Genomic DNA, 24,168 nt, shown 5'->3' on the forward strand with positions numbered 1-24,168 from the left:
TTTGCCATGGTGGGAATGTGGCTGATGTATGCATATCCCGGTCAAGGATATGCGAAGGGTTTATTGCCATGAGCCGGTGACCGATTTGTTAAATTTGAAAATTAAACAACCAGGTAACGTATTTATTCGTTATACGTACAATGTAAACAATAATGTTATGAACACGCGGATCAACACTCTGAACGTCCGTACACTTCGAATGCTAAGGCGCTACTATATACATTTTTAAAACTATCAATCTTTCTCTTACAATTATAACAGAGACGAAGAGAGGTAATTGCTAATCGTACAATAACCTTTTGTATTCTAACATTATAATTTAAAAGCAGTATATTACAAATTATACTACACAGAATGAAAGTTAAGAAGTAATACAAAATTAAACATAGATATGAAGTTATTTCATATTATTTGAATTGTACTATCCAATGAACATATAATAATAATAACAGTAGATTATCGAAGAAAGAGAATGATCGTATGATCAGATAGATTAAAATCGAAAGTTAGAATGAATATCGCTACAAACAATACGATATTACACATAGAACATCAGAAAAATTTGATTTAAAGAGTGCTCTCAGATAGTCAACTTGAAAACTTACATTTCTGTTACTTATCGCGGATTGCGTCATTACGATTGGGAATTTTACACGGCTCCGTATGTAACATATAAATGATTTGTATGAATGCATCCATATATACGAATAAGCATATATGTTTTCATGTATTTTGAATATTACATGCTTTTATGAGATCGTATAGTCTCTATATTCTAACATTCATTAAAGATACTAACAATAAGAACAAGAGAAAGAAAAAGAGAGTGATATGAAGAAAAGAGAGAGGGAACACACAAGAGCGGTGAAGTTAAATGTTGCTGATTCTTTCACTCTAGTTGGAACCGCCATTGCCATTCTCGTGGGAAAAGTAATCGGTCAGAAAGAAAGAAATGTGAGTTGCGGGTGCACAATATATACATGCAAGAGTATATATATTGCACTTATGTTCCACGCTTGCTTTGCTGTGTGCGCACGCGCGAACACGGACGCGTGTCCAAGCCACGTGTCTCCTGATCTTACTGTCAAGATCCGGATTATTTCTTCTTTAAATTTTCTTTATAGGATTTATTTATTTTATTTTTCATTGTGTTAATTAACATAGAAGATCAAATTATTGACTTTCTAAGAAAGTTCGTGCCGATTTATAAATATTATATAATATTTACTCGATTTATATTTGTAATATGTTATACAGATTGTATAAAATTATCACACAGTTTGATGTTATACACATTTTTTGTTTCTACAAGTCGGCACGAATTTTCCGGGTAAGGCAACGATTTAATTATTGGGTTGCTGGTAAGGTTTGTTCTGATTTAAAAGTGTATATATATATATATATATATATATATTTGGTACATATTTTTAAGTATTTTGTGTGTATGTTACTATTACCTTGTGAACTGTTAATTCATGAAATAATTAAACAGACCGATTAAAGTAGGAAATAAGACAAAATTACTTACTTCAACTGGGTAAGATATGAATTCATATGAAGCGGGTAGTTAAGGTATGAAATATGAAATTTGATCCGTAGATTAGTTCCGATAAAACAGCACGATTAATAGAACATTGGTTTTCAAAGTATAGAAATAGATAAGAACAGTTAACTACAAGCAATTGTTGTAGAAAGAAAAGCAGACTTTAAAGTTTCAATCAAGTTTTACTTTCATCTCGCCTCTTGTAAATTCATATATAACCTATTTATTTCCTAAAACAATTAGTTCAAGTGTATAATAAGATTTTTTTTATATGCTTTTTGCTTTATAAATCTAGGGTTTTCACGATTAAATTGAAGTATACAATATAATAGTGTCAAGTGTATTTACGCTTATCATTGTAATGTATCATGTTAGCGTTAATGTATTGCGTCAAGAAAAATGATTACATCTCGTTCTTTCATGCTTTGGTTTCTCCAGGATATTTCTTTCTTTCCACCTTCTATCTCTTTTTTCTGTTCTTTGTGACCTATCTATCTACATACTATATGAATATTCTTAACTACGCACGACTATGAGATCAGCTGCGATGATATTACCAACAAGGTGCCAACACATCGAATGCTACATATCACGAATGACTGATTTCCTCATTTTTTTGACAACTTGTATTCGGAATGTGTTACAATTCACGTATTGGAAAGTAATCCTCATAAGGTTTGATTGTAAGATAACGAAAGATATGAAAGTGATGTAAAAATCATAAAAGTCGTAGATATAAACCGTAGATATAAATCGTTTCCTCTTGGATATTTAACCGTTAAATTGGATCGGTTTTATTAATTGGCATAATTCATAGTTGGAACGATCCGATTTTGTATCTTTCGTTTGAATGGGAAAGAAAACGTTTGTGGCTACCCAGGAAAGTGTTTTTTCTCCATGTTATTTGATCCATCCTGTCGCCGGCCGCATCTCGTTTCGCTTTAGTACGATCGACGTCCTAGAGAAAGAACATTTCTTATATTTAAAAGACTTTGGGAACATATGTATCTTTATAGAAATGTATGTGCGCACCTGTGATCTTTTCACCTTCGACTTTCGATAATATTTTCAACGTCTAGAGAACGGCCTTGAATTTATTTTCTTCTATGAAAAGTTCTTATATATATATCCTTCCTTAATTTTGTATTATCACTTCTAACATTATTCATTTCATTGTGTCAGAGTTCTCAATTTAAAAAAATTAAAACAAAAAATAAATCAATAAGAAAATACTTATGAGCTTATAAAGTTGACTTTCTTCATATTTCCAATATTTGAATTGTTTAAATACATATCAGGATTGATTGATTTATTATACGTAATTCATATCGAGTTATAGACATTTACAAAACAAAATTAAGAAAAGATAAAAATATACAAATTTGAAATACTCGGAGAAGTTGAAGTTTTATTAATTGTAAATAAAGAGAAACTTAGAATCGATGTACATTCTTGAACAGAAATCAAGTTTGACGATGATCCACTTTGAAAGTTATCATGTCATTACTTTTTCTTCCCTTTTATTAAGTTATTTTATTTCTAAAGATAGTGTGTTGATAGAATATTTTTCAAACATCTTCTCTTTCGAATCAGTCTCTCATGCTTTTCGTTTTCGTTATCCTACTTATTAATAGTTTCTGGTTTACCTTCTATCCTATTTTCTCTTTTTAATGATCAAAGATAGATAGATAGATAGAGAGAGAGAGAGAGAGAGAGAGGAAAGATATCTTTTCCAATAGAATTGAGTTATAATCGCTTGAATTTTCACTTTACTCTATCTTTCTCTTTCTATTACAGTTTACATCTCTCACTGTCGTTTGAGTCGAGTCTTTCCTTTCCTTTCCTTTCCTTTCCTTTCCTTTCCTTTCGACGCGAAAGCTTTCTGACTTTCACGTCCTTCGAGAAAAATTACCCTCACATTGTTGCCCTGAGTCACGAATGAACGAACGAACGAACGAACGAACGAACGAACGAACGACGAACGAACGCTGATTCACAGTTCGAACCGTGTGAAATTTGACGAGAAACGAGTATATAAAGATTACTTTGTGTGTATTGATTTACAAATATAATTCTTTTTTTTCGTCTTTTCAAATATTGACGACTTGTACAGAAAATGTTCAATAAAGGATTTAAATTGTAGTCCTTGTTGCGCCACTTTATACATTTTCTGTACTTTTTCTTTCGTATGTATATAAATACATGAAAATTCCATTGAAATACATATGGTACAATATGACAAACATATTTTTTTGCAAAATATAAGAAAGATAGGAATAAATATGTAGATTGTATCTAAATCATCGCATCTACTTTATTCTATTCTATTATTTTCATTTTTAAATGTATGCTTTCGTATAAACTTTTCAATAAGATCAAAATATAATTAAAATTTGTATAGAATTTTATTCAAAAGAACTAACTTTGCATCATAATTTTGGAAAGACTATATCTAATAGAAATATTACGATTTTATTACAAATTTTCAATCTCTAATGAATTAAAAATAAATTTCATATTATTTTCATGATTTTAAATTATAAATTAAAGTACAACGATACGATTTAATTTCTGCCTGATGGCATCCTTTTCTTCTTTCGACACATAAGGATTCGTTAGTGGATCTGAATTTAATCTGAAATAAAAATCAAAATGTATGTATGTGTTAATTTAAGTGGACTTGTATTTAAATGGCTTGTAAATGAATAATACTCGTGTTTTTATTTCAATGACTTAATCAATTAATTACCTATAATATTGCGGCGCTAAAGCACAATTAACGTTGTACCACCAATCACAACCGAAGTCTTGTTGATTAAAGAGAGTACCATTTGTGCAGAGAAACGAGGCTCCTTGCGAACCTTCTCTGCCATCGTGACATATGTGATACGCCTAAAATATTATAATCAGATATAAATGTCAAATTATAAAAAACGATAATTATTTATTCTAATTTATAATTACAATTAAAATTAAAGGTATACCATTTAAAAAATGTATATTATTAACAATTAGGATGATTAAAAAAAGACACAGATTATTTTTTTCTAACAATAGAAAGACAAACGTATAAAAATGGAGACATGCGTAATATTAGATATATAAAAAGAGTGTTGGCGAAGAGTCTCGAGAAAAGTAAATGAGGATAGAAAACTGGTGACATTCTTCTCGAAGAAAGTTCGACGTCGCGGAAAGTAAAATCGCGATGCATGACCGTAAATATAATATTATATACACGTTCATTTGGATGTACGTTTCAGTTATTATATTACAGCTAAGTATAACACACATCGTCTTTTTCTAGATTCTATCGCAAAATAAAAATAAGAGTTCAATCGATTATCGATCAATTGTCTACATTATTTCTCAAATGTTAACCGAAATGTTAGAAAAATAAGGGAGAAATATGTTTTTTTTTTGTATGAAAAGGAATGAAAATTGAATATAATATATTGTCAAAGGTATTACGTATAAGATACGATTTCTCAAGTAACATATGTATGCAATCATAAAAGTATAACGTCCGTCATGTTGTAAGTCATAAGTCGCATTAGAAGAGTTTCCTGAGTCCTTCATTAACTGAATTAACATCGACGACTGTTTCCCTTCCACTCTCCTCCCTAACTGTTGCTTCATAATTATATGCTCTGCTTATCCGATTATTCGCTGAGCTCACGATGCCAACTACGAGAGTGGATAAGAATTACTTGAGACTTTGTAATTTCATTCAATTCCAATTGAACTCTCTATGCAATCCAATTCGTGTGTGCTTTCGACAAAGAAATTTTCCAAAATTTATCAAATAAGATATGAAAGAAAATTTGGAAAATTATACGCGAGTAAATGTTTATTGTTTTTTATTTTGTTTTAAATGCGATTCCACAGTTCAATAGCGCCAGAGAAGGTTAATATATTTGTTCTCTGTTTTACAAGATACTTGGAATCGAAATAATTGTAAGAATTATACAAATTCCTGTTAAATAATCGGTACAATCAAAGGATTCGAACGTAATTAAGGATTTCTTAATGAAAGTTCTCTCGTCTTCCGATCTATTGCGATATACTCGGTAATTTGCTCTTAGATAAATTACATTACAACAATGAGATAGAATTGGTAATTTCTTGAAGTTGTTCAAGAGAATAAAGAAAATGTGCGAATAAAGAAAATACAAGTGAAACAATGTAAAAAACACGTTAAGATTTATATATATATATATATATATATATATATATAAATAATCGAAATAATTTGATTGTTAGATTAATCCTATAAGTAGATCGATATTGTGGAGTACAAATAGATCGAAGTTATAATACGCGTTAAAATGTAATAGTATACTTTTCGATATTCGCATGGTATGGACTTTCATTGTTGGAGTCCTTGATTCAGGACGTTCTTTCTAGTTTATCAATGTTGGAAATTCAATCTCCAAGCTCGCGGAAGGATTATGCAACATTATGAAATATTTCAAACGTTTAGGCGTACGCTCTCTTGCCTTTCTATAACGAAATCTATGATCGTGTTTCAAATCTAGATAGAAAATATACATATATTTGATAAAGTTATCAATTAAAATCAAAATTGTATCTTATTACAATATTGATAGTTATAATTAAAAGAATTTCTAATATTCGAGAAAAATGATTAGACAGTTTGAAAGTTAGTAAAAAAAAAGAAAACAAGAACAGTTTATATTGATAAAGAATAATCCATAAGACTATTAAGATATTGATTTACCTGACAACCGGTCTCTACATTTGCGTACATTCCTGGTACATGTGGTACATGTGCACAAGAGAAACTGGTCTTTGGTACGCTGTGATAAATCGGGTAGTCTACTCCAGGTATACCTGGAATCTTACTTAAATCTTGCTGATCCTTCTTAGGGAATTCTGGAACGACAATTGGCTTTCGGAAATTTACCACAGGCTGAAAATTCTGATAGCCATCATCGTAGTAGTCGAAATTCGCTGCACGTTTCTACAAAAACAACAATATAATCGTCAATTCTATTTACATAGAAAATAATATAACTCATCGACTATATCATTCGACGTAAGATTTAACCATTTTCTTAACTTGTTAATTAAGAAAAAGTGCGACTGCGACAGAGAAAAACACTTACATTAGCCTTCATCAGGCCAAGGTAAAGTCATTTTTCGTCATCATTGTCGTAGTTATTTTATTTAATCGACTCGAACGAACATTGATTATATACTATATCTACCTGACGGTGATCGATGATCGACGGTGATAAATTATATAAAAGTAATTTCACAATAATTTCTTTTTTCTTTCCTTATCGCGTCACATTCAAAGAAAAATTTGGGGAAAAAGATCAAAATCGTAGGACAAGGTGAACGTAAAAAGAGATGTCCCTCTGTACAAACCAGTAAGAATTATCTGCTAATTATCAAGTGAATTATTATACACATTAGGCTCACTGGATGGTTTCTTCGCGATCGTAAATATATTTCATGGAATACAACCGGTGATTTTAACGTTCTCATCATGAGTTGTAATTTTTCTTCTTCAACAGAATGAAAACGAGGGAAATTAGATGAGTTGGAATTTCGATTTCTTTCTTTTCAGTATTTTTTGGTTTGTTTTTGTATTATTTACCTGCTGAACGACGCTGTCAGATACGATGACAACCGCAAGGGTGGCGAAAAGAAGCGCAATAAGGACACCGTTAATACTTAACATGTCCGTACCGGGTTTGATGATAAACGAAACTAGTTCAGTTTCTGTTGAACCGCGAAGAGAGAACACAGTTTACCAGGTGTGTAAGAAATTATGTCACAGTTGAGAGAGAGAAAGTCTGTCTGTTCTGTAACACCAGTTCAGAAACTAACTCCTTCCTTCCCTTCTATCCATCTTACCCCCACCTTATATTTCTTTATACACTTGTATATACGCTGGTATACCATATAGAGTATTTCCACATTTTTTGGCATAATTTCACAGGGGTAGTTTCTCATTACGAATCGTAGGACAAGGACATTTAAAAAAATTCCTACAATCATATGCCCATTATCATCTTGGGACATATCACCATCTTGTATATGGTGTATAAGTATAAATATATATAATTGTAAGTATATATGTATCTCTACAACACCACCACCACCACCACCACCACCACCACCACCACCACACCACCACTGACGTAAATAATTTCAATAATTTAAACAAGGTCTCAATTGTAACTTCCTCATTTGTATCAATCAATTTATTTACATTAGGGTAAATATCTTTTTATTCAACAAATAATTTTATTGATATTTTCTTATTCGTTGTTTTTTAAATTACGATTTCGTTACTCTGTTTTGTTTTTTTATTTTTATTAAGGTAGGATCGTGCCCGAGGAGAATGCCAACGCCGTTGAAAATTATAATGCAATTCAAGCGTAATAGTTTGAGTGAAAAAGAAATGATTTTGTGGTATTTTACCAACATAATGCGAATATTTACAGAACTCAGGATCTATTATTCTGATTTTTCCCGCTATGCTATCAAAATGGTATAATTTAGAGATGGTATAATAATACTAAAATGGTATAGTAAGTTAATGTTTTTATCGTAGCTTTTCAGATACATTTTTCTTTGATTTAATTTATTATAATAGAGAGTATGTTCGATTTGTACATTTTGTCTAATGTAAATTACTATTTATTTCGTTGAATGAATCATTTTATTCGCAGTTTTCTACTATGTTACCCCTGTAAATAAAATAGGTTCCTATTATTTTTGCTCGGTATGTAAGACAGACCTCTACTATAAGGATCGTGCGAATCATGTTCAAGAAACAAAGAATACAGCAGTACACAGAGATTATAAAGAATAAGAATACACAAGCTCTCGCAAGTCTACTTTTAGCGTAATCACTTTCATCTTAGTTACTAGCGAGACCACAAGAGGACGATAGTAGGTACTTAACGCGATGACGGTATAATACTATCAAAGAATGTATTGCGTATCTTACGCAACGAGTGAATAAGGCGAGCGTCGTGACGCCTGTCGTGAGCCCTGTCGAAGCGTGAAACACGCGCGACAAAGAAGTATCGTAGTTTAGAGGTAAAACCAAAGATCCTTTTTAAGGGCTCCTTCTTTCTTCTAGCTCGCGCTCTCTCAACATATTTAGGTGTTCTCGCGCCTGGCGGATTCTAATCTGATTCTATCACGAAACCTGCGAGGAATTACTTCGAAGAGAACTATTCTCTTGCGCAACATTATATCATTGAAATACGGCCAGCGACAAAGAACAAAGGCAGTCCTACACGTGGTCAGGATTTATTCTGCGCTTTGTATACGCATCTCATCACCCGATAGCTGCCGATAGGTAAGCTAGCTGTAAAGCAGTCAGCGCTTTTGTACGGATTCATCGTGTAGATTTCAACCAGGGTTTTTATGCCGCAAGTCTTTTCCCTGACGAGCCAAATAATGTGTACTATTTAGTACTGTGACTGGGCTCAAAAATATTGGCCTTATTTATAATTATTCTCCTATCCTCATTCCCACCAAATATACAATCTCGATTCACACGTGACGGCATTTTCGTTCACGATATAAACTACTAGAGTACCGGCGTCAAGGCGTCGGTCGTCGACAGAATGCATTATTCTTTGATAATATATATGATAGTATATGATATATTCTTTAATAATATTGTAATAGAATTTACAATAATTGTATTAAATTATTAATATTTAATGTGTGTGTGTGTGTGTGTGCATTTATTATATACTTTAAAGTAATGCATTTATACATATACTTTAAAAAGTAGTCATTTAAGGCATTCAAAATGATTTGAAATATCCGTGTACGTGTAAAAAGGTTTCATTCATACATGCATTCATATGATATAATGCAGTGTATGTCGACAAAATTTATGTTTCGTGTGTCTGTACGGCAAATATCTTCATTTCTATGTAATTATTTTGACATTCTTACGCAGTGATGACTTCGGTGGGGTAAAATTTTCAGCGAAAAGAATATCACATCGAAATTATTTAATATTAAAAGTATGTCGATAACAATATGATATTTAAACCAGTACATATGAGTTACAACAAGCTGAAATATAAAGAGAGTGCATTAAAGTATTAAAATAATTGTTAATTAATCGATGCAAGTGTCTAACGTTGTCTTAAAGCTCGGAGAATATGATCTATGTACCGTCCTCTTCGAAATTCGCCATTGAAATGGGCCTTTGTCTTTTATGGAAATATTTTTATTAAATTTTGTTTATGTGCCCTTCCAAATGTTGCGCATGTGTATAGAGAAAATAATCCACTTAATTAATAAAATTTAAGATTATATTATAGTATTTTTATCATTTATATGTAATTCTTTCAGTAAATGTATATTTGTTTTAATGTTCTTGCGCAGTGATGACTTCGAGGTGGTGGGGTAAAATTTTCATCTAATAGAAAATCAGATTTAAATTATTTAATATTCAAAGTATGTTAATAGCTATTTATTGTTAAATGTTGAGCCAATATTTATAATTATGTTGATACTAAATTGTTATTTTATACGTAATTTGAAAGAAAAATTCTAGTCATTTTGGCCTAAAAGAGTTGGACTAAAAGACAGACTATTATCGTTAATTACGATGGTTGAAATCTCGTCGACGAGATGCTTATTATAAGATTACGAAGCTGATCGTTATGCGTAATAAAATAAATTACGATTATACGTATATTAACATATTTTAATATAAAAAATAAGTTGTACAAAATTTCTTAGATTTACGTAGATCTTAATGCATACGATTTATGCTATGGCGTTCTTGCTGAATATTTTTTTTACTGCTGATGTCAGTACAGCTGATGCTTCTATATACGTGACACGTGACTTTTTATATAACCACGAATACAGGATTCTTTGAGTGAAACATTATATTCATTCGAATGCCTTTCAATGTTGAATTGTAATTACGGACTATATATACTGTATCATTCTCGTCGCGATGTTTTTTTTTAATCAAGAAAAAGATTAATTGAGACTTTTATTTCTTCTCTTATTTTCTTTCCTTAACGAGTAAGACTGGTTAGATCAATTATTTGTGCTTACATTTGAATAATATTGTATCTCATTAATCCAACACATTGATATCTATTACAAATTCTTATATTAGAATGACTAATGAAGATCGTTAAGAATACTTGGATAATTTAGTATAATTTTGTATCCAACGAAGGATGTAGAAAACTTCTGACAGTCGATTCGATCGTTCGTTCGTTCTATCGACTACAACAATCGTTATTTTCAATCAACCCGTCGTTCTCTACATTGAACGGTGTTCCACCACTCGCATCGGTTTTTTTCCTTGCTGAAGGCCGTTCCAACAGGACATAGAGAAGACGTTCTTGACCAACCCGAACAATTATGAAACACCTAAGAAAAAGATGAAAATGGAGGCCACAATGATCTCTGAACTTACTTACATTTTATAGGTTTTTTTTGAACTTTTTGAAACGTGCTATAGTTAAAAGAGTCTCACCTTTTTAATACTTAAATATGCGTAATGGAATATTTTTGTTTATACTATTTTGGTAAGTTATAATTACTTGACGAATGGCAGTTTACGTGGCTGCATACATAAATAATGCTTTTCTTTTAATACGTTTTATGTAATATCAATTTTACAAGTAATTAAAATAAATTTACTCTTTATACAATTTGAGATAAGAATATAATTTTTGTATAAGATGGAACCTTTTAGTTTGAAAATATTCCGTATTTTAATCTCTTAGCAATATACAGAATGTAGATAGTATTAGCGGTTGGGTGAAAAAATAGGAGGGGGAGAAAGTTTCTATGAAATGTTTCCTCGTTCTTCTTCTTTTAATTCACTTTCTCATTCGATTATATTCCTTAATTCCAGTAAGTTTAATATACAATAGTAATTTAATATAGAATCTTTTACAACGAGGATTTTCTAAATAATTTTATTTGTTATTGAAAATAATTGGAAAATAATTTGTCTACAAATTTAATTGAGAAGTATAAATATGTCTTTCATTTAATTAGAAAAAAGGAAGAAAAATCGTTAAAATGTTAATTAAGTTAAATTGAAATGTTTTATGCTAATATTATTAGGCAAAAAATTGATCTATAATTGATTTGAACAACAAATATGTAGTCTTCACTATTTTGCCATTTTGATTTACTTTCGCTTAATGTATACGCGTATTACGTATATGCAAATGATTTATCATTCTCAAATCGTTTCCAACCATTTCCTCATTACGTAGAAACTATATATGTATATATATATTTTTTTTTGTTTTCCTAGAAAAAATGTTATATGCGAAGTTTCGAAAGACCTCTCTTTGAAGAGGTGCAAATACCGTGCAAACATAGTCTCGAAAGTTAACCGCGATCATTTTCAGGCCAATTTATTATTGATTATCTAATCATTGGATTTAAAGTAATAGCATTTAATACGTTAGACGAACTTACTTGACACTTGGTTTCTATATCGGCAAACATACCCTTCCTTCCGCGACAAGAAAATCCAGTTTCTGGAATTTGTGTGAGATTCGTGTAACTAATGTTAGATGTAATTGGTCCAATATTACGATAACCACTGGAATGATTATTCGTACGAGTATTTTTTGAATTGTATTTGTACCGATCTGCGTCGTTGTCATTGTTTTTATCATTGGATTTGCTGCTAACGTGTCTCAAAGATCTTCCATGAAATTCGTCGAGAAATCCTTGATAATCCGTTAGAATCTGTAAAATATACGTACGCCACGTTTATCAAGATAATAGTTGAAAATTTGGAATAAAATGATATCAACAATTTTGATTATATCATAGTAGTATTAAAAATGATTATTTTTAAGTATGTTTATTTTTAATATGTTTTTCCAACTCATAGTAAACAATAAATATACCGCGAAAAAAAAAATATAATCTTTATTATAATATAATTAAAAAATTGTAAATTATGTGTACTCACACACCCCAAATTTAATAAAAAATGATAATTTATAATATTGAAATTCAATAATATTGTGTAATTATATAGAAATATAAATTTAATGGTTAAATTGTTGTCGTTATGGTATAAAAAATAAAGTTTATTTTTTGTTTTACTTTCTATCATCAAGGTATTATAACAATAAGCGATCATTTCACGAAGATTTGTATGCTTGATAGATGGTACGTATAGATGGTACGTATAGATGGTACGTATAGATGGTACGTATAGATGGTACGTATAGATGGTACGTATAGATGGTACGTATAGATGGTACGTACTCATTCTTATATTAGTACTTATTCTTTCGTTCTTTCGCGTCTAGTATAAGGTAACATACATATCTTCTCATGTCAGCCTAACCAGGTAATATTAGAAAACTGTGTGTTGTACTGTGGTAGTACTTGTGGTGTGCTCGTCGATCGTCAAAGTAGGTAAACTAATAGGATTCGCCTATGCCGGTGGCATTTGTTACCTTTCACGGTCTGTGTATATTGCTTGCAACATCTGCATTAGCTATTACATACGCTTGCCGATCGATCTGATTATGCATCATTCTTTAGAAATAATGAAAACGAGAGAATAAATAAACAACTCGTTCAAATATTTGAATAAAAATTAAAATAACCAAAGTTACTTTTTTTATAATAATAATAATAATAATAATTATAATTATTGCTCTATAATATTATTTAAAAATGATTATTATTATTAGATATACGATATATCATTTTGTGTAAATTAATTAAGAAAAATAATTAGCAAAATATGTATAATTTACAACACATACCAAATTATTATATATAACTTATATTAACAAAATAAGTGACCCTTTTACAAAGAATTACAAAAAAAGCAAGTTACCTGATGAGAATTAAACAGAGCAATATTATCGACATAATAATTGTTGAAGGGTTGATAAATAGTATCCCAATCATATTCAAGATCCCAACTAGGCAAGTATGGTCGATTCAAGAAATTAGGATTCGCTGGTAACATTAATTGTTTCACTATTGGTTTGTAAACACCAGGCTTGATAGGTGGAATTAACGGCACGAATTGTTGTCTGTGATTAGGATACGGTTCTTGTTGTTTATTGTGTCCTCGATGATGTTTGTAATTTCCAAAGTTATTCGTTGGCTTGTCATGTTTTCCGAAAGGCGTTCGAATAATATAAGTTGTGTCCACGGCTTTCGGACGATCATAGTGCGTTCGACCTTCGGGTGAAACGTATCGACCATCAGGAGTCAGATATACCTTTAATCAAAATTATTTATTTTACCATATTTATTATATGTGAAAATAATAAATTGTGATAGTAGGCTAAACAAAAAAATATATAAAACAATTAATTTCATGATTTCTTTTCAATAAAAACTTGTTTACGTTATCAGATACATAAATTATGAAGTAAATTTTATTCATTTTTTTATTTTTTGACTTATGTTAGCGCATTCTTCAAATTACCGGCACATATACAATACATGAGAATATTATCTCTCTCTCTCTCTACACATTTTAAAGAAATTAGATTGAAATATTTAAATATGTGTTAAAATTTAAATATTTACTGTTTTGATCAACGATTAATGCTGGAATTTTCAATAAAACTAACTGTAATGGTATTGTTTTTTTAGATTTAAAATATTAAAACTTTGATAATCGGATAAATTTACTTTGATAATTTTAGGCATATGTTGCGAAGTATGTGGATGTTTGTGAATGTGTCTAGCGTCGAGTACAACGCCATCCGGTATCGAAATGCCTTCCTTGTTCAACCGATTTAGTGCCAAACGATCAGTCCTGAATGCTTCCTCAGGTATTTTCCCACCAAGAGCCGGTAACACCTGTTCCCTAAAGATTTGACGTTTTTGCTGCAACAAAAATCTTGAGGATTTCGCGTGCCAACTATATTTTTTTTTTAATATTTTCATTATTTTAAATAACCAAGACAATATTTATGCAAATTCTCCATATAAGTCACGCAAATTAATGAGATATTTGAATACTTAGCAATAATAGAGAGAGAGAGAGAGAGAGAGAGAGAGAGAGAGAGAGAGATAGAGAAAGAAATAAGATTAAACAAAAATTATCTATCGTTCGACACATAGTAAATAAAAATAAAAATAGAAAAATAAGAAAAATTATCAATTTTATAATTTATTATGTTTCTAAATTTTGGATAAATTGATTTTGAAAAATTACGACATATTTTTAAAATCATTTTCAATAAAATAATATATCTTAAGAAAAATTCATATAACAATTAATAATATTTAAATTATTACAATTCGCTCTTTAAACATTTAGAACAAGAGTTTTCTTAATAAATGAAAATAATATCAAATATATTATTATAATAATAATTCGAAAATGATAAATGAAGGCACTTTAGATATTATAATTTTAATTAGTGTAATCAAATGAACTCTCTCACTTTCTCTTTCTATCTCTTTTTTCATTTTTCTTATACCAAATAGATAGCAATTTAACCTTTTCAGCAGTTGCAACGGAAAATAATAAAGCCGCAAGAATCAATGTCAGCTGACACCAATTATTATTGTTAAGATTATTCTTATTATTATTCTTATTATGGTTTTTTATTCCGTTTCCGTTCATTTTAATCAACGTACAATTGGTCGATCAATTGATCAATCAATTCGGTTTCGGCTCCAATATTTGAAATCTATACGAGTGATCTCATTCTTTCTATCTTTCTTGACTTTGCTTAATGATGTCAGATATGCTGATGTATCGTTCTTTCTGCAATACAATGACGAAATATGATATTTAACCGTTGAACAAAATACAAGATGCCTTTTAATTTAAAAAGATATCGTATATCGTGAATACATATAAGTACTGTAAATTTATGATATTTTTAATATTATGCAATATATAGTATTATTATTTTTTTTATAAATTATGTAAATTATTAATTATTATTATGTCTAAGTATAAATTGAAGCGAATAAAATTTAATAAAATGATTAATTTCATTTAAATATCGAATAATATAAAAAGGGACATATTTTATAGGGGATATATTTTATAATTCTTTTTAAAATTAATATATAATATTTTAGTAATATTAATTAATTCTTTAATAATATCGAAATATTATATTTGTTATTACTGTGTATTTGAAATAATAATATATAGTATATACTATTTGATTTAATTCTTAAACGAATCATGCAATCCAAAGGTTTCATTGTAAGTAGAAGAAAATATTTTCCATATACTATTATATTATATTTTTCTTCTATACTATTTTTTTAGTTATTAGTATATTTTTTTTTTTTATATTCTTCTATACTTTTTATTCTATACCATTTTTCTAAAAGGTCTTCATAACAATGATGCTATTAAAAGTTGAAGTATTTAAGAAGAAAAAAAAAGAAGTCAATCGTTATTTCGTTTAGAATCACTACAGCTAATGGAATGCACATTCGTTACTTCGTCCCGCGTATTCTCTCGCGCGCATATATTCGAATTATGCAACATCCGGTAGTCACGTGTGTTCTAGAAAGATGAAGAGATAAAAAACGAAATAGATGCACCGATAGGCGAGCATGTGTGAACTCTCTCTTGCATAGATTTGTTAAATGCAAATTAAAATATCCGGAATCTTTCACTTATTTTCGACGCTAATCCTTATATTTCATTTTCATTTTATTTTATTTCTCATGTGGAGCAAGGATACAGATAAATTTGATCAAATTTAAACATTAAGAATAGAAATTGTTTCAATCACTTCATCGAAACCAAAGGAATAAATTAAATGGATTTAAATTGACATTAATAGGGATAATTTGATTTCTTTCATAATATTTCGGAGATTTTTCGTATGAAACAAGGATTTCATTTTGTACGTCAGGGTTGCGTCAGGTCCATCAAACGTTATATTTGGTCTTCGCCATTTAACAAACCGATATTATCGCTACTCTCAGTAGGATCTCATAGCCTTGTTCTAATTACGTTCCTCACGAGAAGAAACTGTTGCAATCATCTTCATCTCTATCTCTTCATCTCTATCTCTTTCTCTCTTTGTCGGTAAATATACTCTTATGTATCTATCCATCTTTGACTGAAGTTCGCTTCGTGTTAAATTTAAGATTTCGATTTGCTTCATTTATTCGAATCAAGTTGTCCTTATACTATTATGTGAAACATTAGCAACAAAATTACATTACAAATCGCAAGATATTTTTGACTACAAAATAAACAAAAATATATTTTATATATAAATTGAATGTTATTGTCAATTTAAGTTTTTGTTAAAAACTATTAATTTTTTAATATTTTTACGAAACTACATAATTATTGTCGCAAAATTGACAGGATGACAAATATTCTATTTTAATTCTATTCACAAACTATGATATACAATATATATTACATCACGAATAATGAAATAAAATGAGACATTCATTCAATAATTGTTTTATTTTTCATCGCGTAACTGAACTTTCAATTCGTTACGTGAATTATTTTGTTAAATATCCGTTTGAGTCTCACGCAACGTTTTGATTTCATGTCAAAAAATCCCAGTACATTTGAACGCTATGAACAATTAACGATGCATTCAGCATCTGTCGAAATAGTGCACTCAACCTCACTAAAGTATGTAAATCACATCGCTATTGCGCTGTTTGGCATTTTTCGACAGTGTTTTTTTTAAATTCTTTGCGATCCAAACGGATATATTACAGAGATCGATATAAATATTATATGTGCTGGTAATTATGACACTGGATTAAGTTAAAAAAATAGGAAAAAAAATAAATTTTATTATTTATTAAATATTCAAATGATTTATACTATAAAATAAGGCATCAAATAAATTTGTAGAATTTTTTGAATTATTGTTCGTCCAGTATCATAATTCTGGTACATATATCAATTCCATAGGACGTATTATTAAAATACAAATGACTCGAATAGATAAATAAGGTATTACTTCGTAAGTAGACATGATATATAACGAGTGAATATAATGTGCGTGTGTGTGTTTAATGAACCTTACAAATCTTTTAAGAAGTTTCCTTATTCATTAATTAACGATTGCATGTGAGAAAATTGCAAAGCAAGTAATTACGAATACTATGTAAAGAAATAGTCATGTTCTCTCTCTTTCTTTAATTGGGATGCAAGTAGTGTCTTGTTCTCAGTTAACACACATACTTGAAGCATGTAATTTTATTTTCTTCGTCTCTTCACTATAAAAAAAAGAAGATAAGAAAAATTTAAGCAACATATATTTCCTTTATAAATAACTTTTATCTCTCTCTCCCTCTCTCTATCTTTATTTCCTTCCTTCTTTCTACTTTACAACGATGAGAGTATTACACAACATAGTTAGTTGTGTAGTAAAATACGTTCGAAGCGTATACACTCTCTCTGGTTCACACGATTTTAAGAGTGTGCGAATAATAGAGTGCGCGTTTGTTCGTGGTTAAATAATAACATTCTCAAACAACCACGTCGTTATTTTTCCTCATTCTTTCGAATTCTTATTTATTCTTTCCCTTTCTCTTCTTCTTCTTCTTCTTCTTGGTCTTCATTCTCGTTGAAATTGATAATTAAACAATTTAAATTAATAGTTTATCTTTTTTTTTGAATTTTAAATAAATGAAATTTATAGATAGATATTGGTCCAGTAAATGTGAACTTTTGGTTATACATAATATACTGTAATATGATAAAAAGAAATTAGTCTTTATACTATAATATATAATATAAATACAATATTCTTTTTCTCTGCGGATGCATGCTACGCTACTTCATTTGGTCTTGCTTGCTTCTATTTAACTTTTTCTCTACCTCCCTGCACCTTTTTTCTTTTCTTTTCCTATCATTTGTTTTATTGTTAATCTTATCTTTGATCACTCTACCTTCTCACATTCTTTCCACTAATTATAAATAAAATATATATTTTTGAAGAAATTGGGGAATTTTTCTATAAAAAATGTTAAATACATTAAAAATATTTTCTCTTTGAAATATAATAGTTTTAAATAATTTGTGTATTTTCAATTTGTGTTTTCAATTTGTGTTTTCAATTTGTGTTTTCAATTTGTGTTTTCAATTTGTATTTGTTTTTAGTCCGATTGGAATATTGTCAATAAAAAAAAGTAATAATAATTGGAAAATTAGGATTTTCCTTTAAAACAAAAAATGTATTATAATTATTTCATAATACAGTATTATTGTTATTGTATCTTATTTCTATGTAGAAGAATAAGAAGAAAATGAGGAACGAACAAAGAGAATGTTGACGATAAACGTAATTAGAATTTATAACAAGCTTAGGTGATTACTTCGGTAGTGAGGTGTGACTTAATCCTTGTTTTACGAAAGAACAGCTGGTTTGATCGTTTTGTGCTCTCGAGACGTTTTACTTTTACTTTTCGTGCATTTATTTTGCCCTCTGAAGGAAAGGAGAAATAGAAACAGAGAAGTTTCTGAAGGTTAATTATGAATAAAAGGTCGTTTATATTCTTACTATCCGGAAACAATAATTTCGTAGAATAGCTTAGCTATAAATTTCTTATATCAACAAGAAAATTGATGGGAAGTCAATGGGAAGTAAATGGGAATTCTATGGGAAATTTACTTCTTTAACGCTATCCAAGACATTTCCAGTAATCGTGATATTATAAAAGGCTAAGATATTTGCTGGTAATCGTCGTTTTGTAGAAAGTTGAACATCTTTCGACGAGAGAGAGAGAGAGAGAGAGAGAGAGAGAGAGAGAGAGAGAGATGAGAGATGAGAAAGTTAATAACATTGCTTGATATAATTCTTGTCACTTAACGATTCGATTTCGGATAAATCGATTTGTTTATATCGATTATTGAACTGAGTTTATATATTGCATAAGATATGTGCGAAAACGCAACGGAAGTGAAAGGAATTTCGCGATGAGATACATATATCATCTAGTATTCTAAAACGTTACATAAAATCGAATCTGTTCGCGCATTATTTTTCTCAACGGTTGAATACGATTTATGTAGTACAGTAGCTTATCAATGATTTATATAATACTCTTTTTTTCTTCTTTTTTTTTAACGAATATTCTTAATGATTTCTACATTTTTTTTAAAGGTTGTCAATCTAACAGTTGAATCGAAATTAAAAAAATAAGACTACAAATAAGATTATTGCGAGAGTACTTAAAATATTGAAAATCTCGTAATAGAGAAGAAAAGAATAAAGAAAGATAAATGAAAAAAGTTTGATTGCGAAGTGAGACAAACTAAAAGATGAAATATTAAAAAAAAAAAGTAAAACTAGTTAGATCGTAGATTGCAATAAATTTCGCTTCATCTTTCAGCGCTCATGAAAAGTATTAATTAATTACGAATTAGTAGTAATTAAATTCTAATCAAGTTTACAAAGGACAAGAAATTCTTGGCGTGGGTTGGGGGGAGAGAATAAAAAAAAAAAAGAAAAAATATGAGCAAGATGTCCAGAGAGTAATTAGTCGCGATAAATTGCTCGACGTGCTTTGATTCGCGTGGCATGTGCTTAATGATGTGCCCTAGGCGAAAGACAAGTAAAGTGCAAACGTTCGTTCGAATATTTCATCCCGTATTCTTTGCAACTCGTTATCGATCGATCGATCATCCGTCAATGATCGATTCAATTTTTGATCCAAATTTTGACAAAATTTTGACATTTGTTCCCAAAATGATTATGTTATTTTCTTAAAACAACTTATGTCAAAAATATGTGATTTCTATTTATGAAAAATCATTTTATATGACATTTGTTTTAAAAGCGATTATTGTGAGATTTTAGTTGAAAAAATGGAACGAATGTCACGTCTTTGGAAGTGGACGGACGGTGGGCTTTCATAACGTGAAAGGACTATTGGTCTTTCTCTCTCCCTCTCTCTCTCTCTCTCTCTTTCTATTGTCTCTTTCTTTCCGTACTTTCCCCTGATCTCGTGACGAGAATAAAAGCAAAAAGAGAGAGAGATGGAGGTAGAGGGAAGAGATGGCAAACAAGAATTAGAAACACTTTGAAGAAGGTTAATTACTCTCGCTTTATCCTTCATCGAAGTGAAACGTCTTCGAAAGGATAGCTAGAGGTCGATCAAAGCTTCCTTTCTTTTGTAATATCATCCTTTTTTTTATTTTTACAGCATACTTGTAATTATCGAAAGATAATTAATAATTTATTAGAAAAAAAAAAAAAACAAAAAAGGTACATGTAGTACACCTACCTTTGCGATTAAATATCAGATTTTTCTGTCAAAACTAATCTTACAGAAATAAGGACACGACACTCTCACTTTACTTAGAAATTTTACACTATCTTCTAGGTTGGAAGTTATTTTAAATACACAATATTAATATGTAATAACTTTCAAAATTGTGTCAAATAGACGATTTACTATCCAACCTTAAACAATTTTCTTTTTCTTCTTTGTTTATGCGTGTGTGTGCGTGTGCATATTTCTTTTCTTCTTACTTAAAAACACAGAATCTCAAAATGTATTAACTTATTTAACTCTAATTTCCACACATTGATCACAATTAATTTAATATAATATATTGTAATATAATAATTGATCAATTTTGTTGACTAATTTAAATTGTTGTTTTTTTGTTTTCTCTTTATGTTTGATCTTATTTATTTATTTGTTTGATTAAACATTCGTTTGAGAAATGTGCTAACTTAAAACTGAAAATAATTGTCAAATAGATGAAAAATTAGATCAACGATAGCTACGTTTGTACATTTGTATATGTATGTGCGCGTATATGTTTTTCATGTAAATATGTATGAATTGATAAGACGATCTCACGAGTTAATAAATTGCGTGAAAGAACGCGAGAATGGTTATTGGCCAAACGGTTTCGAATGAAGAAGTTGAAGGATGGTGAAGATGTTACTGAGCCTGCCGGCAAGAGTTCTCTTTGTGATATACTCAGGGAGGTTCAAGCACGTGATTCGAGTACGAAACTCACTTTCACCGGCTCGACCGGGATAATTCCGAGTTTATTTCTCTCTTTCTAACTTGTAATATGTGTAGATATCGGAGGGGTGATCGACGTTACCACAGTGACCGATACTACATCTCAATGACGATTTCAAATTACTCAGATGTCCTCGATTTATCAATCCATTTATCCACAAATCGATGCATCGATGCATGATTTTCCATTGATTTTCTTTATTCGATTTATCTACTTTTTCTATTTTTCTATTTTTTTTTATTTTATTTTAGTAGAAACCTTTATCGATAATAAAGTGAAGCGTTTCGATTGAAAAATTTGAATAACGTCTTTTTGTTTTCATTTTTGCTTGAATTATCAACCGATCGATCGATTTATGGATCTTTATTTTTATTTTGTTAATGCTTTAATATCAACATTTCAAACAAAATGGACTAAATTCAAATTTGTTTCAAATTTAAGTTATTTATTTCGAGTCATTTATTTTCATGCTTCTCTTCTTTTATGTTCATTTTATTGTTAATGCAATATCATCAATAATATTAATTAGTGTGTGTTTGATTATTCAAATGAAAAACTATATTAATTTAATTTGATTAAATTTACGTAAATATAATAAATATAATAAACATACACACTAGTACATATAATAATTTCTCTCTCATTTCATGCGATTATGTTTTATCACTCTATGAAATCGTCGTATTCATGTAAGAAGGTAACACGCAATAGGTGCAAATGATACACAAGTAATGATTATAACTGTATTACTAAAAGCTTTCCTATGATATTATAACACGCGTATTATGTGTTACGAATAAAATTTATAGTCAGCAATGGCTGACATTGAATACAAATTAGAACGTGGGAGTTGGATTTTACTTAATCTTTTGTATAAAATACCAGCTGTAAGATCGATCATTCATTCATATACAGAAAATAATCCGAATGCAATGATCTGAAGTTTTTCTAAAGCAAACAATTATTCCACTTCTTATTTTTGTTCTTTTTTTATTATTAGAGAGAGTGAACTTAAAGTTCGTGTGTGTGTGTGTATTTTTTTTTATTAATATTTGAGGAATATTTGAGCATATTATGCTTATTTTATGGAGTAATTTCAGTATTACTAATATTGTTAATAAATAAAAATAAAAAAATGTTGGAAAGAAAAACTCGCGCGCGAATTTAAAATTAAATAGATTTTTCATTTGTCTCGTTTTGTTTTTCAAGCACTAGGCTACTCATCCGCAAGCAATTATATATGTATATATATTTTTTTCTATCTTCGCAAAACATTCAGAGAGAAGATCCATGAGTGTTTCTTACGGCGTAATACGATTTACGGCTATATTTCACAAGTGGCTCGAATCAAGGTCTCTCTCACGTGGTGCACGCGAACGTTAGACTCTCTTTATTATCTCGCGACATTTCATCCAACGACGAAACGCCGACGAACGTGTCGCTTTGCTATCTTTCTTCTTTCTTTTTCCCTTCCCTTTATAACAATCGCGAGTAAGATCTTGTGCAAGTGAAATTTGACGTAGTAGATTGATTTCAAAAAGACTTATAAGTTAGGTTAATGAAGTCATTGTAATCCTAATATGTTTGTGATCTTAATGATATGTATAGGGTATCCTATTTAATTTTACTTTCTTTTAATATTTCAATTCTTAGAGATATGGTACATAGAAATAAAAAAAAAAAAGGTTTATGTAATATTTGGTATTAATTAATCTCCAAATTCTTGTAGTATATATTTTTAATATTTTATATCTAATTAAATAATATTACTATAATAATGATTAGATACGAGATGTCAAATTGATTGTAAACGGAATCCCTCAAACCCGTCAAAGAGAAAGTAATATAATAAGATAATAATAATAATAGTAATAATTATAATTTAAATAATAAATATAATTTGTTACAAATAAGTATGATTATCAGTTTTCTAAATAAAAATGTCTAATAAGAAAATCGAAATTTCGTAAATATTATATTACGATTATTTATTTATGTTTTTATAAAAAGAAAACATATATATATATATATATATATGCAAGATTTTTTTTTATTTATTTAAGAAAGTAGTAATTTAATTGATTTATTTAATACTGTTTAACAGTAATTATTAAACGATTCGAGAATATAAAGGAGATAGAACGATAAGCATCTATAATCTAAATTGACAATCTACTGCCACGACATATTAGGTGTTACTCTTTATGCCGTAATCTGTACTCAACTCTTCGTCGCACATCGTCGTCTTTCCGTGTCCCTTCACCGTCACCCGTTGTCTACCGTCTTCCTCGTTTTCTTTCATACCCAACACAACACAATCGTCGTATAAACAATGAACTTTATCGGACTGCCCCCATCCACCGGCCCTTTCCGTCGCCCATATATGCTTAACATCCCCTCCAACGTCTCTCGCCATTTTAGATGGCCTCGGGATCCGATTGCAACAAAATTAGCACCATTCRATTCAGCGTCGTCGAATTCCATTATATCAAAAAAGCGACTACTCCGATGAAAAAGTGGAAGTTTGGCCCTTGTTGACTGGCCTATCTAACGAAACGGTTTCTTTTTCTTTCGTCACCGATACATTCTCTCACCCATCTATACTCATACTGTCATACATATGACAAATAAAGAATAA

General features: G+C 29.7%; 2 protein-coding genes across 2 annotated transcripts; both read right to left on the minus strand.

Annotated features, from left to right (window-relative positions):
• Positions 1–4,081: 4,081 nt before the first annotated feature.
• LOC106792781 lies at positions 4,082–7,384 on the minus strand. The gene is made up of 4 exons (XM_014759300.1): positions 7,167–7,384; positions 6,282–6,524; positions 4,293–4,435; positions 4,082–4,178 (listed from the first exon to the last, which is right to left on the minus strand). The coding sequence occupies exons 1-4, from the start codon at positions 7,248–7,250 to the stop codon at positions 4,088–4,090; spliced, it is 561 nt and encodes a 186-aa protein (XP_014614786.1). The 5' UTR covers positions 7,251–7,384; the 3' UTR covers positions 4,082–4,087.
• A 3,191-nt stretch (positions 7,385–10,575) lies between these two features.
• LOC106792780 lies at positions 10,576–23,781 on the minus strand. The gene is made up of 6 exons (XM_014759298.1): positions 23,756–23,781; positions 15,033–15,302; positions 14,216–14,413; positions 13,404–13,796; positions 12,014–12,289; positions 10,576–10,945 (listed from the first exon to the last, which is right to left on the minus strand). The coding sequence occupies exons 2-6, from the start codon at positions 15,156–15,158 to the stop codon at positions 10,817–10,819; spliced, it is 1,122 nt and encodes a 373-aa protein (XP_014614784.1). The 5' UTR covers positions 15,159–15,302; positions 23,756–23,781; the 3' UTR covers positions 10,576–10,816.
• Positions 23,782–24,168: the final 387 nt, after the last annotated feature.

The sequence above is a fragment of the Polistes canadensis genome, unplaced genomic scaffold (genome assembly GCF_001313835.1).
Source record: "Polistes canadensis isolate GaletaPanama2010 unplaced genomic scaffold, ASM131383v1 scaffold_661, whole genome shotgun sequence".
NCBI lineage: Eukaryota > Metazoa > Arthropoda > Insecta > Hymenoptera > Vespidae > Polistes > Polistes canadensis.